The 18,284-nt window shown below is 41.3% G+C and overlaps 1 protein-coding gene across 5 annotated transcripts in view; it reads left to right on the forward strand.

The window, feature by feature from the left end:
- The window catches only part of lin52 (lin-52 DREAM MuvB core complex component), a 96,835-nt gene that overhangs the window by 45,740 nt on the left and 32,811 nt on the right, over positions 1–18,284 (forward strand). The window contains exon 6 of one of the 5 annotated variants that reach the window (XM_087989643.1): positions 11,630–12,116. The exons of 3 other annotated variants lie outside the window; for them this stretch is intronic. In XM_087989643.1, the coding sequence (XP_087845769.1) occupies positions 11,630–11,760 (131 nt within the window). In that variant the 3' untranslated portion in view covers positions 11,761–12,116. Of the gene's footprint in view, positions 1–11,629; positions 12,125–18,284 lie in introns of those variants that run through there. One more of the 5 variants, XM_087989642.1, reaches the window with a different exon arrangement.

The raw sequence follows: 18,284 nt of genomic DNA on the forward strand, positions 1-18,284 counted from the left end.
TTAGTAATTTTGCAAATGACACCAAAATTGGTGCTATAATGGACAGGGGAGAAGGTCTTATTGAAGAGTACAGCGGGATCTTGGATCAGCTGGACCACTTAGCCAAGAAGTGGCCGACGGAGTTTAACTTAGATAAATGCAAGGTATTGCATTTTGGTAAGTCAGCCAGGCAGTAATTGGACAGTTATTGTTATGATCATGGTGAGTGTTATCGAACAGAGAGACCTAGGAATTCAGGTACATAATTCCTTGCAAGTGGCGTCACAGGTAGACAGGCTTCATTGGTCAGAGCATTGAGTATCAGAATTGGAAAGTGCTGTTGCGCCTGTATAGGACATTGGTGAGGCCACATTTGGAGTACTGTGTACGGTTTTGGTTGCCCTTTATTGGAAGGATATTATTAAATTGGAAAGGATGCAGTAAAGATTGACAAGAATGTTACTCACACTGGAGGGTCTGAGTTATAAGGAGAGGCTGGATATGCTGGTACCTTTTTCCCCTGGAGTGTCGGCGATTGAGCGGTGATCTTATAGATGTTTATAAAATCATGAGGGGTCAGGTGAATATCAAAGTTTTTTTTCACCCCAAAATAGAGGAGTCCAGAACTAGAGGGCATAAGTTTAAGGTGAGAGGAGAAATATCTAAGAGGCAACTTGAGGGGCAACCTTTTACACAGAGGGTGATGCATATATGGAATGAACTGCCAGAAGAAGTGGTAGATGAGGTACAATTATAATATTTAAAAGACATTTTGACAGATACATAAAAAGGAAAGGTTTAGAGGGATATGGGACAAAGTCAGGCGAATGGAATAGTTTGGTTTGGGGAAGACTAGTCAGCATGACAAGTTGGACTGAACGATCTGTTTCCGTGCTGTATGACCCTATGGCTATATGACTCTAGCATTAAATAGTGGGTGGCTGAATCCACTGAATAGTGTCAATGATGGCATAGTTAGTAGCACTATGCTTCTGAACCAAATGGTTGCTGGTTCAAGGCATTCTCCAATGAACTGAACACAAATGTTTGAATTTATATTTCAATGCAGTACTGAAGGAGATATCATGAAGAGAGTTTCATCGGTCCATTTGGGGAGGTGCAAAAGATCTAATGCTATTTTGAAGTAGAGCAAGTGATAATCTCCCAGTACCTCATCCAGTATTTATTTCTTAATTAATATTATTAGAACTTTATCTGACAATGATCTTATTGATGTTTATAAGTGCTACCTGTGTGCTAACTGACTACCATGTTTTCTATGTGTCTGCACTTCAAAAACACTTCATTAGCTTCAAAACACTTTACATCCACTGAAGTTGTGAAAGATGCAATATAAGTGATTACCTTCTCCCATTCTTTGATGCAGGGTGCCTATAGACATGAGAAAGAGAGTTTTATTTCACCAGTCTCAGTAAATTTAAAATCATATCTAAGAAGTGAAAAGGTAGAATATGAACTCACTTGATCGGCTTTCCCAAAACACTTCAAATGATAACTGCTGCTTATTATTGTTTTCCCAAAATAAGCAGCTGTACACTCAGACCAGATAAGTTCAGTATTTTCCTTGTTGGAGTGGTATTAGAATCACCATAATTGAAATTGGTTAGTTTGAGGGAGGGTGGAATGGAGTGGGGCTCCTGTCCCCAGTTGTTGTTGGAGTGGTATTAGAATCACCATAATTGAAATTGGTTAGTTTGAGGGAGGGTGGAATGGAGTGGGGCTCCTGTCCCCAGTTGCAGTTTAGATGCCTATTGGAAATGATTTTTTGTATGCCAGGTTCAGACAGGACTAGGTTTCAAGAAAGTGGCTTTCAGTGATCAAATTTCTTACCATCATTTAAGAATGACGAGCATTCTAATAGCCAGGCGGATAAGATATCTGAGCCTTATTGGCACCTAGAGAATATAACCTGACAAGGATTCACTGTTTTGGGGGTGAATGGATGGGATTCTGTTCACCCCCAAAACTGTGGAGAGGTTGCAAGCTGTTGGAGAAGTACCTACATCCTAATGAAATTTAGGATCTTCTATAAAAATGCTCACCCACATTCTATTTCTACAAGAACTGGCTGAAGGTAGAAGACAGAGGGTGGTGGTGGAGGGTTGTTTTTCAGACTGGAGGTCTGTGACCAATGGAGTGCACAAAGATTGGTGCTGGGTCCATTACTTTTCATCATTTATATAAATGATTTGGATGTGAGCATAAGAGGTATAGTTAATAAATTTGCAGATGACACCAAAATTGGAGGTGCAGTGGACAGCAAAGAAGGTTACCTCAGATTACAACGGGATCTTGATCAGATGGGCCATTGGGCTGAGGAGTGGCAGATGGAGTTAATTTAGATAAAGGTAAGCTGCTGCATTTTGGGAAAGCAAACCTTAGCAGAATTTATACACTTAATGGTAAGGTCCTAGGGAGTGTTGTTGAACAAAGAGACCTTGGAGTGCAGGTTCATAGCTCCTTGAAAGTAGAGTCGCAGGTAGATAGATAGTGAAGAAGGCATTTGGTATGCTTTCCTTTATTGGTCAGAGTATTGAGTACAGGAGTTGGGAAGTCATCTTGCGGCTGTACAGGACATTGGTTAGGCCACTGTTGGAATATTGTGTGCAATTCTGGTCTCCTTCCTATCAGAATAATGTTGCGAAACTTGAAAGGGTTCAGAAAAGATTTGCAGGGATGTTGCCAGGGTTGGAGGATTTGACCTGTACGGAGAGGTTGAATAGGCTGGAGCTATTTTCCCTGGAATGTTGGAGGCTGAGGGGTGACCTCATAGAGATTTATAAAATCATGAGGAGCATGGATAGGATAAATAGCCAAAGTATTTTCCCTGGGGTGGGGGAGTCCAGAATTAGAGGGCATAGGTTTAGGATGAGAGGGGAAAGATATCTAGACGGGTATATGAATAGGAATGGCTTGGAGGGATATGGGCCAACTGCTGGCAAGTAGATCTAGATTAGGTTGGGATATCTGGTTAGTGTGGACAAGTTGGACAAAAGGGTCTGTTTCAGTGCTGTACATCTCTGTTTCTATGTCTCTATGACCCTAAGCAGAAAGGCACTATCACTGGAATGGGCTAGTGCTGAACATAATGTGATCCTGAATGTCAAGATTGCTATGCAGGAATGGAAATGACAATATGGTGGAGAGGGACTCATTAAATCCAAGTAAATTCTTGCTGTCCGACAAACCCACAACACACCCAGATGGTCTTTTTGCTTGGATAAACAGTAATAGCTTGTCGCAGGAGTTTTCTTTATTAATATTTTACAGGGCGATTTAGGTTGAAAGTGTTAACACATTGCTGAAGGTTCAGCTGACAATTTTTTTGCCATTGTGTTCGAGCTCAGCTCATGTTGGTGGAGGATTAAAAATGATCACTGTGTCAATGAGCTATGCTGGGAAGTGCATGTTTGTTTGGGCTCAGCCGTGAGTTCATCCTCAGTGACAGTTATGATATCTAAAGTGTGACTTGTGCTAGAAGAAATTTATCCTCACATCATCAACATCTTCAGCTGAACTTCTTTTTAACACTCCTGTTAAAAACATTCGGCCAAAGTTATAAACTCTTAGCATAAGAGCTGGGATTAAAGAGTTAAGTTAGGAAAAACTTCTTTCACTTGTGAGGAAGAAGTGTGGAACCTAAAGCAGTAGATTCTCACTCAGTAAATAATTTGAAGTCTGGGAACAATACTTTTTTTTGCTAATTAAAGATGTTAAAGGATATTAAGCCAAGCCAGGTGGAAGGAACTACAAATCAGGTAACATTGCAATGAATGGTTAAATAAGCTTAGGGGAAAGTGGAAGAATACAGTATTCCTAATCCTATGTTGCTATAATAGCGATGCATAAAAAGAGTCATACAATTAGATATAGATAAGCTGCAGAACTGGGCAGAAAGGTGGCAAATGGAGTTCAATGTAGCTAAGTGTGAGGTGATTCACTTTGGTAAGAGTAATAAAAAGATGGGGTACTGGGCTAACGGTCGGATACTTGGTAGTGTGGATGAGCAGAGGGATCTTGGTGTCCATGTACACAAATCTTTGAAAGTTGCCACCCAGGTAAATAGTGCGGTGAAGAAGGCATATGGCGTACTGGCTTTTATTGGTAGAGGAATTGAGTTCCGGAGTACTGAGGTCATGTTGCAGTTGTATAAGACTCTGGTGCGGCCACATCTGGAGTATTGTGTGCAGTTTTGGTTGCCATACTATAGGAAGGATGTGGAGGCACTGGAACGGGTGCAGAGGAGGTTTACCAGGATGTTGCCTGGTATGGTAGAAAGATCGTATGAGGAAAGGCTGAGGCACTTGGGGTTGTTTTCATTGGAGAAAAGAAGGTTTGGGGTGACTTGATAGAGGTGTATAAGATGATTAGGGGTTTAGATAGGGTCGACAGTGAGAATCTTTTTCCACGTATGGAGTCAGCTATTACAAGGGGGCATAGCTTTAAATTAAGGGGGGGTAGGTATAGGACAGATGTTAGGCGTAGATTCTTTACTCAGCGAGTCGTGAGTTCATGGAATGCCCTGCCAGTAGCAGGGCATTGGATAGGCATATGGAGGATAGTGGGCTAGTGTAGGTTAGGTGGGCTTGGATCGGCGCAACATCGGGGGCCGAAGGGCCTGTACTGCGCTGTATTCTTCTATGTTCTATGTAATACAAAGAATGCAAAAATAATCAGTACAGTAGTGTTAAATTTGGGAAGCACTACGTGACATGTGTACTGTCCATCAGTCACACTCTGTATGACTGTACTGAGTTTATTTAAAAGACAGAAAGCTCAATCTTCCATTAATCATAAATATGAATGAGCCAAGGTCACTTATCCATTAGTGAGTTTTACTTTGAATCCAGATGGACAAAGCTCTTGGAACTGAAATTGCATTAATTTTGTTCCTGATTGTAAGGCGTATAGCAGTATTGCTTTATCATAAAACTTTGCGTGATTTTTCTAGATATGTAATGTATCTTGTTTTTGCCCGAAAATACAATTTTTCAAAAAAATCTTTGTTTTCTTTAATACAAAATGCCAGAAATATTCAACAGATCAGGCAGCATCTGGCAAGATGAGCATCATTGACATTTCACATTGATGACATTGAATGACCACCCTATCATGATAGGCCAAAGAGCATGGTAATGGAACAAGTGAAGAAACTGTCTAGGGAACCTGCACCTGAAAACAAAAATATCAGAACAGAATTAGGCCATTTGACCCATTGAGTCTGCTCTACCATTTGATTATGGCTAATATGTTCTAAACCCCATTCTCCTGCCTTCTCCATGTTACTTTTGATCCCCTTACCAATCCAGAACCTATCTAACTCTATGGGGAATACGTTCTAAGACCTACCGCAGAAGACCGAAACCGCGGATAGTAGCGAACCCATTCATTTAAATGGGAAATTTACCTCCACGGCAGCCCCCTGTTTCTGGAATATTCTATATAATATGTTCAAGCTGCAGGTAACTGAAACAGTGGAAACCGACTTCGTGGATACGGCGGTCGCCCTATAGACTCAATCTCCTTCTATGGCAATGAGTTCCACAGATTCACCTTCCTCTGGCTGAAGATATTCCTTCTTGTCTCTATTCTAAAGGGTCATCCCTTCACTCTGAAACTGTGCCTTTGGGCCCTAGTTTCTCTTACTAGTAAAAATATCTTTTCCACATCCATGCTATCTGGGGTTTCTCAAATTCTGTAAGTTTTAATCAGTTCCTCCCCTCATCCTTCTAAACTCCATCGATTACAGTTCTTAACCGCTCTTCATATAACAAGCCATTCATCCTGAGATCATTCTTGTAACCTCCTCTGGACCCCCTCCAATGCCAGCACATCCTTTCTTAGATAAGGGGCCCAGAACTGCTCTCAATATTCCCAATACAGTATGACCAGAACCTCGTACGTCAGTATACAGCAGTACATCTCTGTTTTTGTATTCTAGCCCACTTGAAATGAATGCTGACATTGCGTTTGCCTTACTAACTACCAATTGAACCTACATGTTAACAGTCAGAGCATCCTGAACTAGGACTCCAAAGTCTCTTAGTGCTTCAGATTTCTGAAATCTTTCCCCCTGTTTAGAAATTAGTCTACTCTATTCCTCCAACCGAAGTGCATAACTTCACACTTGCCCACATTGTATTCCACTGCCACTTCTTTGCCCACTCACCTACCCTAGCTATGTCCTTCTGCAGGCTCCCTGCCTTTCAATACTACCCGCTCCTATCTACCACCTATCTACGTGTCATCTGAAATTTAGTAGCGATGCCCTCGTTCCTGCATCCAGATTGCTAATATATAATGTGAATAGATGTGGTCCCAATACTGACCCCTGTGGAACTCCAATAGTCACTAGTTGCCATCCTCAAAAAAAACCCTTTATCCCCACTCACTGCCTTCTGTCAGTCAATCCTCTCGCCATGCCAGTTCCTTGCCCCTAACACCATGGACTTTTAGTTTATTTAGCAGTGTCCTGAGCTGCAGACTGCTGCCTTTAGGAAATCCAAATAGATCACATCTACTAGCTCTTTTTTTTGTCTGATTTGTTTGTTATGTCCTCAAAGAATTCTGACAGATTTGTAAGACATGACATCCCCCTCTTGATGAAGCACAATCAGCTGCACTCCATCTGGTTTGTGTGATTTATCTACCTTCAGAATTTTCAGCTTTCTTAGTGATGTCCCCTAGACTCACCTCTGCCCTCTCATTCTCTCAAAGTTCTGATATGCTACTGGTACCTTCCACCATGAATACTGATGCAAAGTACCTATTTAGTTCCTTAGCCATTTATTTGCTCCCCATTACTATGTCTCCAGCCTCATTGTCTAGTGTTCAGTGTCCAGTCTTGCCTCTTCCTTACCTTGCAATTTTCTTTTATATTACAAGCTAGCTTACATTTCATATTTCATCTTCTCCTCCTGGTACTTTTTTTAGTTATCCTCTGCTGTTTTTAATGGCTTCCCAATCCTCTGACTTCCCATTAATCTTCACCACATTGTATGCTTTTCATTTGCTTTTGTGCTGTCCCTGACTTTTGTCAGCCATAATCACTTCATTCTCCCCTTAGTATGTTTCTTCTACCTTGAGTTCACCTCTGCTGTGCTTCCCCAGTTACCCCCAGAAATTCCTGCCATTGCTGTTGCACTGTCTTCCCTGCAATTTGCTTCCCCTTCCAATCAAATCTGGCCAGCTCCTCCCTCATGTCTTTGAAGTCACCTTCACTCAATTTTAATGCCATTACATCAGATTCGAGCTTCTCCCTGTCAAACTGCAGAGTGAATTCTATCATATTGTGGTCACTGCCCTCTTAGAGGTCCTTCACCTTAAATTCCCTAATCAAGTCTGCCTATTACTTGTCACCAAATCTTCCTTAGTGGCTCTACCACAGACGACTTCAAAATGCCAACTATCGACATTCCACAAATTCTTTTAGAGTCACAGAAACAGAGATGTATAGCATGGAAATGGATCCCACAGTCCAACTCATCCATGCGGCCCAGATATCCTACATTAACCTAGTCCCATTTGCTAGTATTTGGCCCATATCCTTCTAAATATTTCCTATTCATGCACCCATCCAGATGCCTTCTAAATGATGCAATTGTATCAGCCTCTACCACCTCCTCTGGCAGCTCATTCAAGATACGCACCATCCTTTACGTGAAAAAGTTGCTCCTTAAGTCCCTTTTAAATCACTCGCCTCTCACCTTAAACCTATGCTCTCCAGTTTCGGACACCCCTATCTGGAGAAAACACCTTGGCTGTTCACCCTATCCATACCGCTCATGATTTTATAATCCTCTATAAAGTTTGTAAACTTCTGTCACCCCTCAGCCTCCAAAGCTCCAGGGAAAACAGCCCCAGCCCAATCAGCCTCTCCCTCTCGCTCAAACCCTCCAACTCTGGCAACATCCTTGTAAATCTTTTCTGAACCCTTGTAAGTTTCACAATATCTTTCCTAGAACAGGGAAACCAGAACTGAATGCAGTATTCCAAAATTGCCTAACCAATGTCTTGTACAGCTACAACATGACCTCTCAACTCCGATATTCAATGCACTGACCAATAAGGACAAGCATACCAAAAGTCGTCTTCACTACCCAGTCCATCTGTGACTCCTCCACGTTCAAGGAAGCATGAACCTGCATTCAAAAGTCTCTTTGTTCAGTAACCTACCTTAGGACCTTACCATTATATAAGTCCTACCTTAATTTGTTTTACCAAAATGTAACACCTCACATTTGTCTAATTTTCTTGGGATCCGATACCAACCTGATTTTCCCAGTTGATCTGCATATTGAAATCCTCCATGGTTCTTGCCTGCCTTTTCTATCTTGCAATTTATTTTCTGCTCCAAATCCTAACTACTGCCTGGAGGCCTGTCCACAACTCCCATCAGGGTCTTTTTTTCTTTTGTGGTTCCTCAATTCTGCCCCCACATATTCTATGTCTTCTTGCTATCGATTTTAATTTCATTTCTTACTAACAATGTAACCCTATCTCCTCTGCCCATTGCCTTTCCTTTTGATAGGATGCATATTCTTAGATATTTAGTTCCCAGCCCTGATCCCCTTGCAGCCATGTCTCTGATACCGACAACATCAAGGGGATAGTATGTGAAAATGATTTTGAGATACACGATGTGGCATATTGAGAGGGCTCAAAAGCCTGAATAGCCTACTTCTATTTCCAGTGTACTCTGTCCCTCATTTTGGACAGCTCACGCTTCCATCTCCCTTATTATTGTCTTCATGCCCTGGCCTACCAACTGCTTTGATGTCTGCACACCTACTCCCAGTTGACTTTGTTCCCACTTCTTTCAGAATTGCACCCTTTATGTCTTCAAATAAAATTAGATTAGATTAGATTATATTAGATTACTTACAGTGTGGAAACAGGCCCTTCGGCCCAACAAGTCCACACCGCCCCGCCGAAGCGCAACCCACCCATACATTTATCCCTTACCTGACACTACGGGCAATTTAGCATGGCCAATTCACCTGACCTGCACATCTTTGGACTGTGGGAGGAAACCGGAGCACCCAGAGGAAACCCACGTAGACACGGGGAGAACGTGCAAACTACACACAGTCAGTCGCCTGAGGCGGGAATTGAACCCGGGTCTCTGGCGCTGTGAGGCAGCAGTGCTAACCACTGTGCCACCATGCCGCCCACTATAAAATGTATCACTTTATAAATTCCTGCATTAAATTGAACCTGCCACAGGTTTGTCCATTGCATCACCCTGTCAATGTCCTCTTGAAGGAAGTGAGGACTGTAGATGCTGGAGATCAGAGTCGAGAATGTGCTGGAAAAGCACAGCAAGTCAGGCAGCAGGAGAATCGACGTTTCAGGAATAAGCCCTTCATCAGGAATGGGGCTTGTGGGGCGGGGGACTGAGAGGTACCTGGGGGGTGCAATGAGAGAGAGACTCACTGAGATCCTTGCAGAGGGAGGAGGAGAACTTCTTCAAGGTAGGCATCTTTGGAAGAGGCTTCGCAGTAAGGTTAAAATTAACTAGGAGAAAGTGAGGACTGCAGATGCTGGAGATCAGAGTTGCATTCAAGGAACAGCAGAATCTACATCTCAGGCATAAGCCCTTCTTCATCTGACCCGCCTGACCTGTGATGCTTTTGAAGTCCATCACTATCTCCCTCAAAGTTTACAATACTTCCAAGTGTTATGCAATCTGAAAATTTTGAAATTGTGCACTGCACACTCAAGCCTGCATAATCATAGATCTGGAATAGAAAATCCTAATAGTGATTCTTGAGGGAACCCCACAGTATACCTTACTGTGGTATGAAAAATACCAACTCACCACTGTCCTCTGTTTCTTATCACTTGGCCAACTTCACAACTGTGCTGTCACTGTACTTTTTATTCAAATGCATTAACTTTGTTGTCATTTCTGTTAAGTAATGCCTCATCAAATGCTTCTATGTAAAGGTATTCTAGGATAGGAAAAGAGAGAGAGAAAGAAAGAGGTGAAGGAGCAGGTGTTTGCACCTTTCCATACAAGCACAGGGACTATAACATCTCCCATCCTCACGATTCTAGGCACCAAATTTCAAGACAAACAGCAATTTACTGGTCTTTCTTTAAATTTGGTATACTGTATTCATTGTTCACAGTTTATTCTCTTTTACTATGGGGAGACCCAGTCTACTTTGGGTAAATGTTTTACAGAGCATCTCTGTTGAGTTTGGAAGCATGAACCTGAGCTTCCAGTTGCCTGTTAATGTAATTTCTCACCTCCATTCTGGCATTTCTGTCCTTGATCTGCAGTACTGTTCTGATGATGTTCATGAAAGCTTGAAGAACAACACCTCATCTTTTGACTGGACGCTTTACTGCCTTCTGGACTCTCCTGGGAGAGTAACTTCAGGTCATTACCCTTGCCTCCATCTCATTTTGTTTCTCTTTGCTGGTCAGCTTTTTCTCTGGCACATTTATCGTGCATAGTTTAGCAACCAGTGTACAGCTGCAGGAACACATTGAAGTAGCCAGCTGACATCATTAGCCCTCTCTACAATTGCTTCAGTGGCCAATTTGGCACCTGAACAAGGAGGAGGAACCATTCTCCTTTGATAGAGAGGGACAGCCACCAGGTGGAAGGGAAAAGATGTAGCAGCATTGCTGGGCCTATAGCACAACCTTCTGGTATCAGGAATGACACCTCTTGATCAGTGGGGTGGCTGGAGAGTGCCAGCAGACATGGTGAGCATGGCAAAGGAGCAATGGCAAAAGGAGACGTACTCCACTCTGCTTTGTCAGCTTAACCTCCACTTCTGCCTCCAGACTTCCAGTCTCAAGATGGTGAGAAAAGCAAGGCGAAAGTGAGGACTGCAGATGCTGGAGATCAGAGTCAAGATTAGTGCTGCTAAAAAAGCACAGCAGGTCAGGCAGCATCTGAAGAGCAGGAAAACTGACATTTCAGGCAAAAGCCCTTCATCAGGAATGAGGCTGGGAGTCTCTGGGGTGGAGAGATCAGTGGGAGTAGGGTGGGGTTGGGGAGAAGGTAGCTAAGAGTGCAATAGGTGGATGGAGATAGGGATGAAGGTGATAGGTCAGAGAGGAGGGTGGACTGAATAGGTAGGAAGGAAGATTGGCAGGTAGGACAGGTCATAAGGATGGTGCTGAGCTGGCAGGTTGGAACTGGAGTAAGGTGGGGGGAGGGGAAATGAAGAAACTGGTGAAGTCCACATTGATGCGCTGGGGTTGAAGTGGTCCGAGGCGGAAGATGAGGTGTTCCATGATAAAAGCAATGCAGGCTCATGCCCAGTTGCTTCCTGCAGCCTGTTTCGGCCAGCTGATGACATGGGCCACAACAAGGCATGTTTGGGTGCCATTTTGGCAGTATGGTTTATCACTTCATTGTTTCTCTCACTTCTCTTTTAGTCCCTTGATTTTGCTTTTGGATGGCATCTCTACTGGATCCTGCCATTTGCACCTCTTCTAGAGGCATCTTTTGTTTCTTTACTTGTCAGATTAGCAATCACTTTGGCCCTGCACCATTATTTTCATTCAATCTATCCTGCCCTACACCTAATCACAGACCTATCCTTTTATTTTTCTCTCCACTCTCAGACTTTGATTTACTCAAACCTTATTATTATTTTTCTTACAGTTCCCAGTTCTTATGAAAGGCTGCAGATTCCTGAAGAAGGGCTTATGCCCGAAACGTCGATTCTCCTGTTCCTTGGATGCTGCCTGACCTGCTGCGCTTTTCCAGCAACACATTTTCAGCTGCAGACCTGAAATGTTAACTTTATTTCTGTACCCACAAATGCTGCCATCGCGTTCTAGTTTACTTGAAGTACTATTCTATTAACTACCAGTTTCATTGTGACATGACAGCCTCATCATATCTATAACTTTGTGCATGAGCTTTGAAATTTCATTTTCATTTCTGGTGCTATTATTTCTTAGTGATCAACAATGATTAGCATTATATCTGCAGAGTTTGTTTGAATCCTCTGTGATTATCATATTCACTCATCAGTTACTTTGGAGCAATTACAAACTCAAAACTTTAAACTATTGTCTTAACATTCATATCATATAATTTTGTAAAGAAACATACTGAGAGTGAACTTTGAGTCTCACATTTCTATCTTAGAAGCTTGTAGCAAACTATAAAGTATTAACATCATTGTGAATATGTCAGCATTACAAGACAATGTCCTGAATGGCCTTTTGCTGTGCACTGTGTTGTAGGCAGTCATGATGATTGTCTGTAACTAAACTTGAGGTATCTACTGTGTAAGCTATCTCAGCCCTCAATTACCATTCAGTATTCACTCTTATGCATTCTCTCTGTGCTAAAAGCACTATTCTGCTGGCAATGTAAGTATTCTTTTCATATAGGATTCAATTATATAATCTGCACTATTTTGAATTCTGGTGTATAAAATTAACTGAAGTCCTGAAGAAAGTTAAAAGTAGCAAATAAAATATTACATACAGCCTAAGTTGGAAAGAAAATTATAGTTAATAAGAAAAAGATTAGCTGCTCATTTCTAGGGGTGAGATGGATGGGGAACAAAAAGAATTAAAATCTTCTAGTTGTCTAGTTTGAGAGCTATCTGGATGAGCCTGGAGCATATTTTTTTCAGGCAATTCAAGGAAAAACTTACATTTGCATAAGTAAATTGAGATTCAAGGGCTTGTTGGCTAATAATCATAGCATCATAAACCTTGCAGAGTGTTTAATGAATGAATCCAGACTGAAGACCCATTAATATGGACGCCTCAGGAATTCACTTAGGGACGTTGGCATTGAAATAAAGAGGAGCAGGCCCAAGGGAAATCAGGCTTCACGTCTGCATTTTAAATATCGTTGTGAGGTATCAATAACTATGTAATTGAATCCTGAACACAAACTTCAGAATAAGGTGGCAAGGGAGAGGAAAAGGCTGTCTATTCCTCTCCACTGTGCACACTCTGTGATCAGCCCTGAGAGAATGGGCTTTAAATCCATTAAGTAAAGATTACACACTGTAGAATTTCAAAATGGCATTTTAACTACATATTCAATACAGCCTTTTTCTGCATTGAGACTTAACCTGTTTACTGCCAATGAAAACTTTGAATGGTTAGCCATATAGCTAATTTATATCACATTTGCTATTTTACTATCACATTTGCCTACTGTATCACAAAATGGCAAGCTCACATATTCTACATATATATCACAGCACATGTTTTGTTTTGTATTTAACCTTTTCTTTGCCCTTATTTTCTGCTATTCCATACACCTTGATTTGAAAGTGTTTGAAAATGAAGTAGATGATTATTTTATCTGTCAGTGGGGTTAATGCCACTTCATGAGCAATAAGAGCCAGTTGTACTTCAGACAGTGCAAGGATAGATACCTTGTTCTTAGGTAAATGGCTTACCATCGCATGGCATTTTGAATTAGCTTTATTGTCACATGCACTGAAAAGAGTATACAATTCACCATTACAGCACCGTCTTAGATACCAGGTATCTAGGTAAAGATTCTTCAGCTCAAGTTCCTAGGAAAACATAAATTAGAAAAATAAAGAAATATAAAGTCCAGCATTACAGATCATAGGAATAAATTAGAAAATAGAGAAATAAAAAGTTCAGATCAACAGTCCTTCCAACCCAATCTAAATTGACACCTAGCCTCCAGACCATGCTGGGCCTTGACTCCAGACCATCCCAGGCTTCACCACAAGGCTCTCGACACTGGGAGACCACTCTGGAATCACCTTGAAAGTTCATGCTGATGCTACGCCAGGCTGAAAAACCGCCACGCTAGACAAAGAGACTGCCACGCAGGGAAGATCTGATTCAACAAACTCAGCTGTGGCATTGAGGTCAAAAAAATGAGTTGGCCAATTTATTTGAGAGCCAAGAGCACCACCTATATAAAAAAACAAAGATTACTCCATGGCCCTTCGGTCCTGAAGCCTGCACTGATACATGATGGCTTTCTAAATTAAAAACTATTTGCCTTTAAATATCTCTCTCTATTCCCTGCCTGTTCAAGATGCTTCTTAAACGTTGCTATTATATCAGCTTCTCCCACCACCTCTGACAGTGCCTTCCAGGACCACTCCCTGTGTAAAAAAGCTTGCCTCTCCCATTTCCTTTAAACTGTCTCCCTTATTGAGCATGCATATACATTTTCCCATGGTGTACAACTGCTATTATTCTTGCTGCAAACTGTTGTGTATCTGACAATGATACCTTGTTATGAGCTGGTTAGGAATAAGTAACTTCAGGTATATTGAATTTGAAATCCACTTATTTATTAAGAGAATTAAAGGCACAATATTCCATGATTTCAAACAAACCGAGTAGATGTTAATATGTAAGCAACAATAAAACAAACAGTAAATATTTTCTACATTATGCTCTAACATCCAGAATTAATGAAGTAAATATGAATTAACGGGCAAATTTTGGTTGAACATACCATAAACTACACATTAAATGGCAGACACAACTAAATTTCTCAGGAAATTTACCACCCAAACTTAAGTCATTACTGTGAGTCATAAAGATTATTTAAATTCCATCCTCTTCTTGAAGAGTTTCACCTTCTCTCCTTTAAAGATCTAGCCTGATCCCCAGCTGACAACAGATCTTTTTTTATCCAAGCTCCACAAATTCAGTTATCACCCAAAGACACATCATTCGAGATATCTGTCAGATCGTTTGGTCTTCTTTTCTAACGGAGGTGATCTACTATCTAGACTGTTTCCCCCTGCAATAGCCAGGCTGCCCTCAGCATTTTAACAGAGGTCCCAACATCTTAGGCAGGCTGCTACCAACAAGAGATTTTAGGCTTCCCGAAGTCCCAATCTCAACAGCTGCACTAAGCAAAATTATTTTACTGCACTGTCTTTTTAATTAATGAGATGTGGATTTTGCTGGCTATGCCAATATTTCTTATCCATCCTTAGCTGTCCCGAGAACGAGATGGTAAGCTGTATTTGTGTAGTTGCACCACTGTGCTGTTAGGAAGAGAGTTCTGAATTTTGACTCAATGCCACTGAAGATACAGTGATATAATTCCAAGTCAGGATAGCGAGTGCTTTGGGGTGAATTTTGAGGGTGGTGGTGTTCACTTGTATCCGCTGCTCTAAACCTTCTTAATTGTAATAGTTGTGTTTTTGGAGTGTTAGTGAGCAAGTAATTGCTAAAATAGTGCTGCCTTATAGCGCTGTTGATGACCACTTCCATGTTGATCGAGAGTAGACTGGTGATAACTGATTGGATTTGATTTTTGAGCATAGGACAAAGTTGAGCAATTTCAGACATGTCATTTAGGTGATACCTGTTGGAACAGGTTGGCTATGGACGCGGCAAGTCTAGAGTATAAGTCTTCAGTGCTATTATCAGAATGTTGTCAGGGCCTGTAGACTTTCTAAAACCAGTACCTTCAGCCATTCCTTGAGATTATATGGAGTGAGTCACGTTAGCTGAAGACCGGCATCTTTGATGCTGTGGTCCTCTGTAGGAGACCAAAGTGGATCATTCACTTTCCACTTATGGCCAAAAATTGTTACAAATGCTGCATCCTTATGTTTTGCACTGATGTCTTGGACTTTGCCATCATTGAGAATTGTGATACTCACAAGACCACCTTGAGTCACAACACTCAGCTACATAGAGCAAGTACAATTCTTGGACTTTCCGCAGTCCCAAACACAGCAGCACAATGCTACCAACAGCTTCTATAGCTTTCCTGTACAACACTTCAGTTCATGGAGCCAGCATCGCTTTCTATTTGCTCCTGACTGACCTTGTTACATAGGTTCCTTCTTGTGCTACCAATTCCGATCCTTTCAGCTTCTGTCTGTTGGTTGTCTCTGCACTCTGCCTTCTGCCACTGTCTGTGCTTGCACTGGACTTTTGGGTATGTCAGGAATTTTAGGAGATCCCCAACCCAACTTTGAAATCCTTCTGAAAGGGCTGTGTAACTGTTAAATCAAAACAGAAAGTGCTTGAAAGTTCAGAAGGTATAGCAGCAGCTGTGGAGAGAAAGAGTTAATGTTTCAAGTTAATATGATGCTTCATTGGAACTGTTGAAGGAAAGCAGCGAGTTAGATGAATCAAAAGGGAGAACCAGGGTAGGTTACAGGCTTTAGTAGCAAAGATGTCAGAACAGGAAACAAAGTAATGGTTGGAAAAAGAAACAAAATAGTGGTTCAGAGGAGATATCAACAGCAAATGTCTACTCTATCTCTATCCCTTTGGAATGGTGATGGGAGGAAAGGGAAAGATTTGTTTGGTGGAATCATCATGTTGGAGGTGGTAGAAATTGTGGAGGATGATCCTTTGAATGCATAATAGCAGAAACAAGTTTTAGAATCAATAAGGGTTAAATGACAGGATAGTGTTCAAAAGATAGAATTAGATGCAGTATCTGAAATCACACAGCATTTGCAGGAGAGTGAGTGATTTAGATTAGATTAGATTCCCTACAGTATGGAAGAAAGCCCTTCGGCCTAACAAGTCCACACCGACCCTCCGAAGAGTAACCCAGCTAGACCTATTTCCCTCTGCCTAATGCACCTAACACTATGGGCAATTTAGCATGGCCAATTCATCTGACCTGCACATCTTTGGATTGTGGGAGGAAACCCACGCAGACATGGGGAGAATGTGCAAACTCCACACAGACAGTTGCCCAAGGCTGGAATTGAACCTGGGAGTCTGGGTGCTGTGAGGTAGCAGTGCTAACCATTGAGCCACGGTGCTGCTGGAACAAGTAACAGTAAATGTTTATGATTTATTTGCTATCACTGAGGCATAACTTCAAATCGATCAAGATTGAAAACTGAACATTACAGGATATTTAACATTTAGAAAGGACAGGGAAAAAGACAACAGACTTGGAAAAGTGCTGATAATAAAGAGTTGTGATCAGTGCAATAGTGATAGTGATAAAGGACCTTTGATCAGGAAAACATGATTTCAAATCTGTTTGGATGGAGCTAATAAACAACACTGGACAACAAATATTGGTAGGAATGACTTAAAGCCACCAAATAGTAATAGTAATCTAGGACATGGTATAAATCAGGAAATTAGGATGTACATGTAACAAGAGAAATATAATAATCGTAGGTGACTTCAATCTAAGTGAAAACTGGATAAACCACAGGACTGGGTTTTTTTCTTACATTCAGAAGTGTTCTTACATACAACTGAATGCTTTTTCTACCCCATCACCAAATCATTGACTTTTTTTGTTTTTAACCATTAACTGCCACCAGTAAATCACACATGTAACTAATTGGATACTTACATGCAAAGCTGCCTGTTAAGGGCAAGAACAGGTAGTTTATTTTGAATTTTTCTTTCCTTTTAAATCCAGAGGTGCTCTTACACACAACTGAATGCTTTTCTCCCAACATCAAATCCTCATTACTTTTTTAAAAAACTATTAACAGTCAGCAGAAACTCACCTGTGTCGCCAATTGGATATTTACAATCAAAGCCCATTACAGGCAATGCATTGGATTTTTTTGTTTAAAATCAATCTGTTCAAGGATATTCTTACACATCTCTGGAGTCAGTGTGATTTGAACCCAGGCCTTTTGACTCAGGGGTTGTATCACTACCACTGTGCCACAGGAGCCTGGGTCTGTTTTGTCTATTTAATATCTATAAGTGCTCTTATGCACAGCTGAATGACTTTGCAGCCACTAAATCACCATGACTTTTTTTTTTAAAAAGAACCATTAACCACTTAAATCCAAATTCCACCATCTGCCATGTTGGAATTCAAACCTGGGACCTAGAACATTACCTGAGACTCCAGATTAACAGTTCAGTGATTATATTACTGAGCCATCACCTTCCTACGGGAAAGTTTTATAGATTTTATTTTAGAAACAAATTGCTCAGAGATATTATGACACACCTCTGGGGCAGGTCAGACTTGAACCTGGGTGTCCTGGTCCAGACATAGGGACACTACCCCTGAATCACAAGAGCCCTTTGGGGGTCTGTTTTAGATGTTTCCTAATTACCTTGCTCAGTAATGATATTACACACTTATAAAACAGGTGGGATTTGAACCTGGACCTCCTGGTTCGGAGTTAGGCACATTACCGTGTGTGACACGAGCCCCCTTAGGGGTCTGTTCTTTTTTAAATTTTTTTCCTTTTAAATCCAGAAGTGTTCTCACACATGACTGTGTGACTTTCCTCCCAAAGTCACTGTTACTTTTTTTTGTAAACTAAGCACCGCCACTAACCACTTTTGTAGCCAATTAAATATTTATATGCAAAGCCCAC

The sequence above is a fragment of the Chiloscyllium plagiosum genome, unplaced genomic scaffold (assembly GCF_037043375.1).
Source record: "Chiloscyllium plagiosum isolate Xiang-an unplaced genomic scaffold, Cpla_swu_hap1 HiC_scaffold_8, whole genome shotgun sequence".
Lineage (NCBI taxonomy): Eukaryota > Metazoa > Chordata > Chondrichthyes > Orectolobiformes > Hemiscylliidae > Chiloscyllium > Chiloscyllium plagiosum.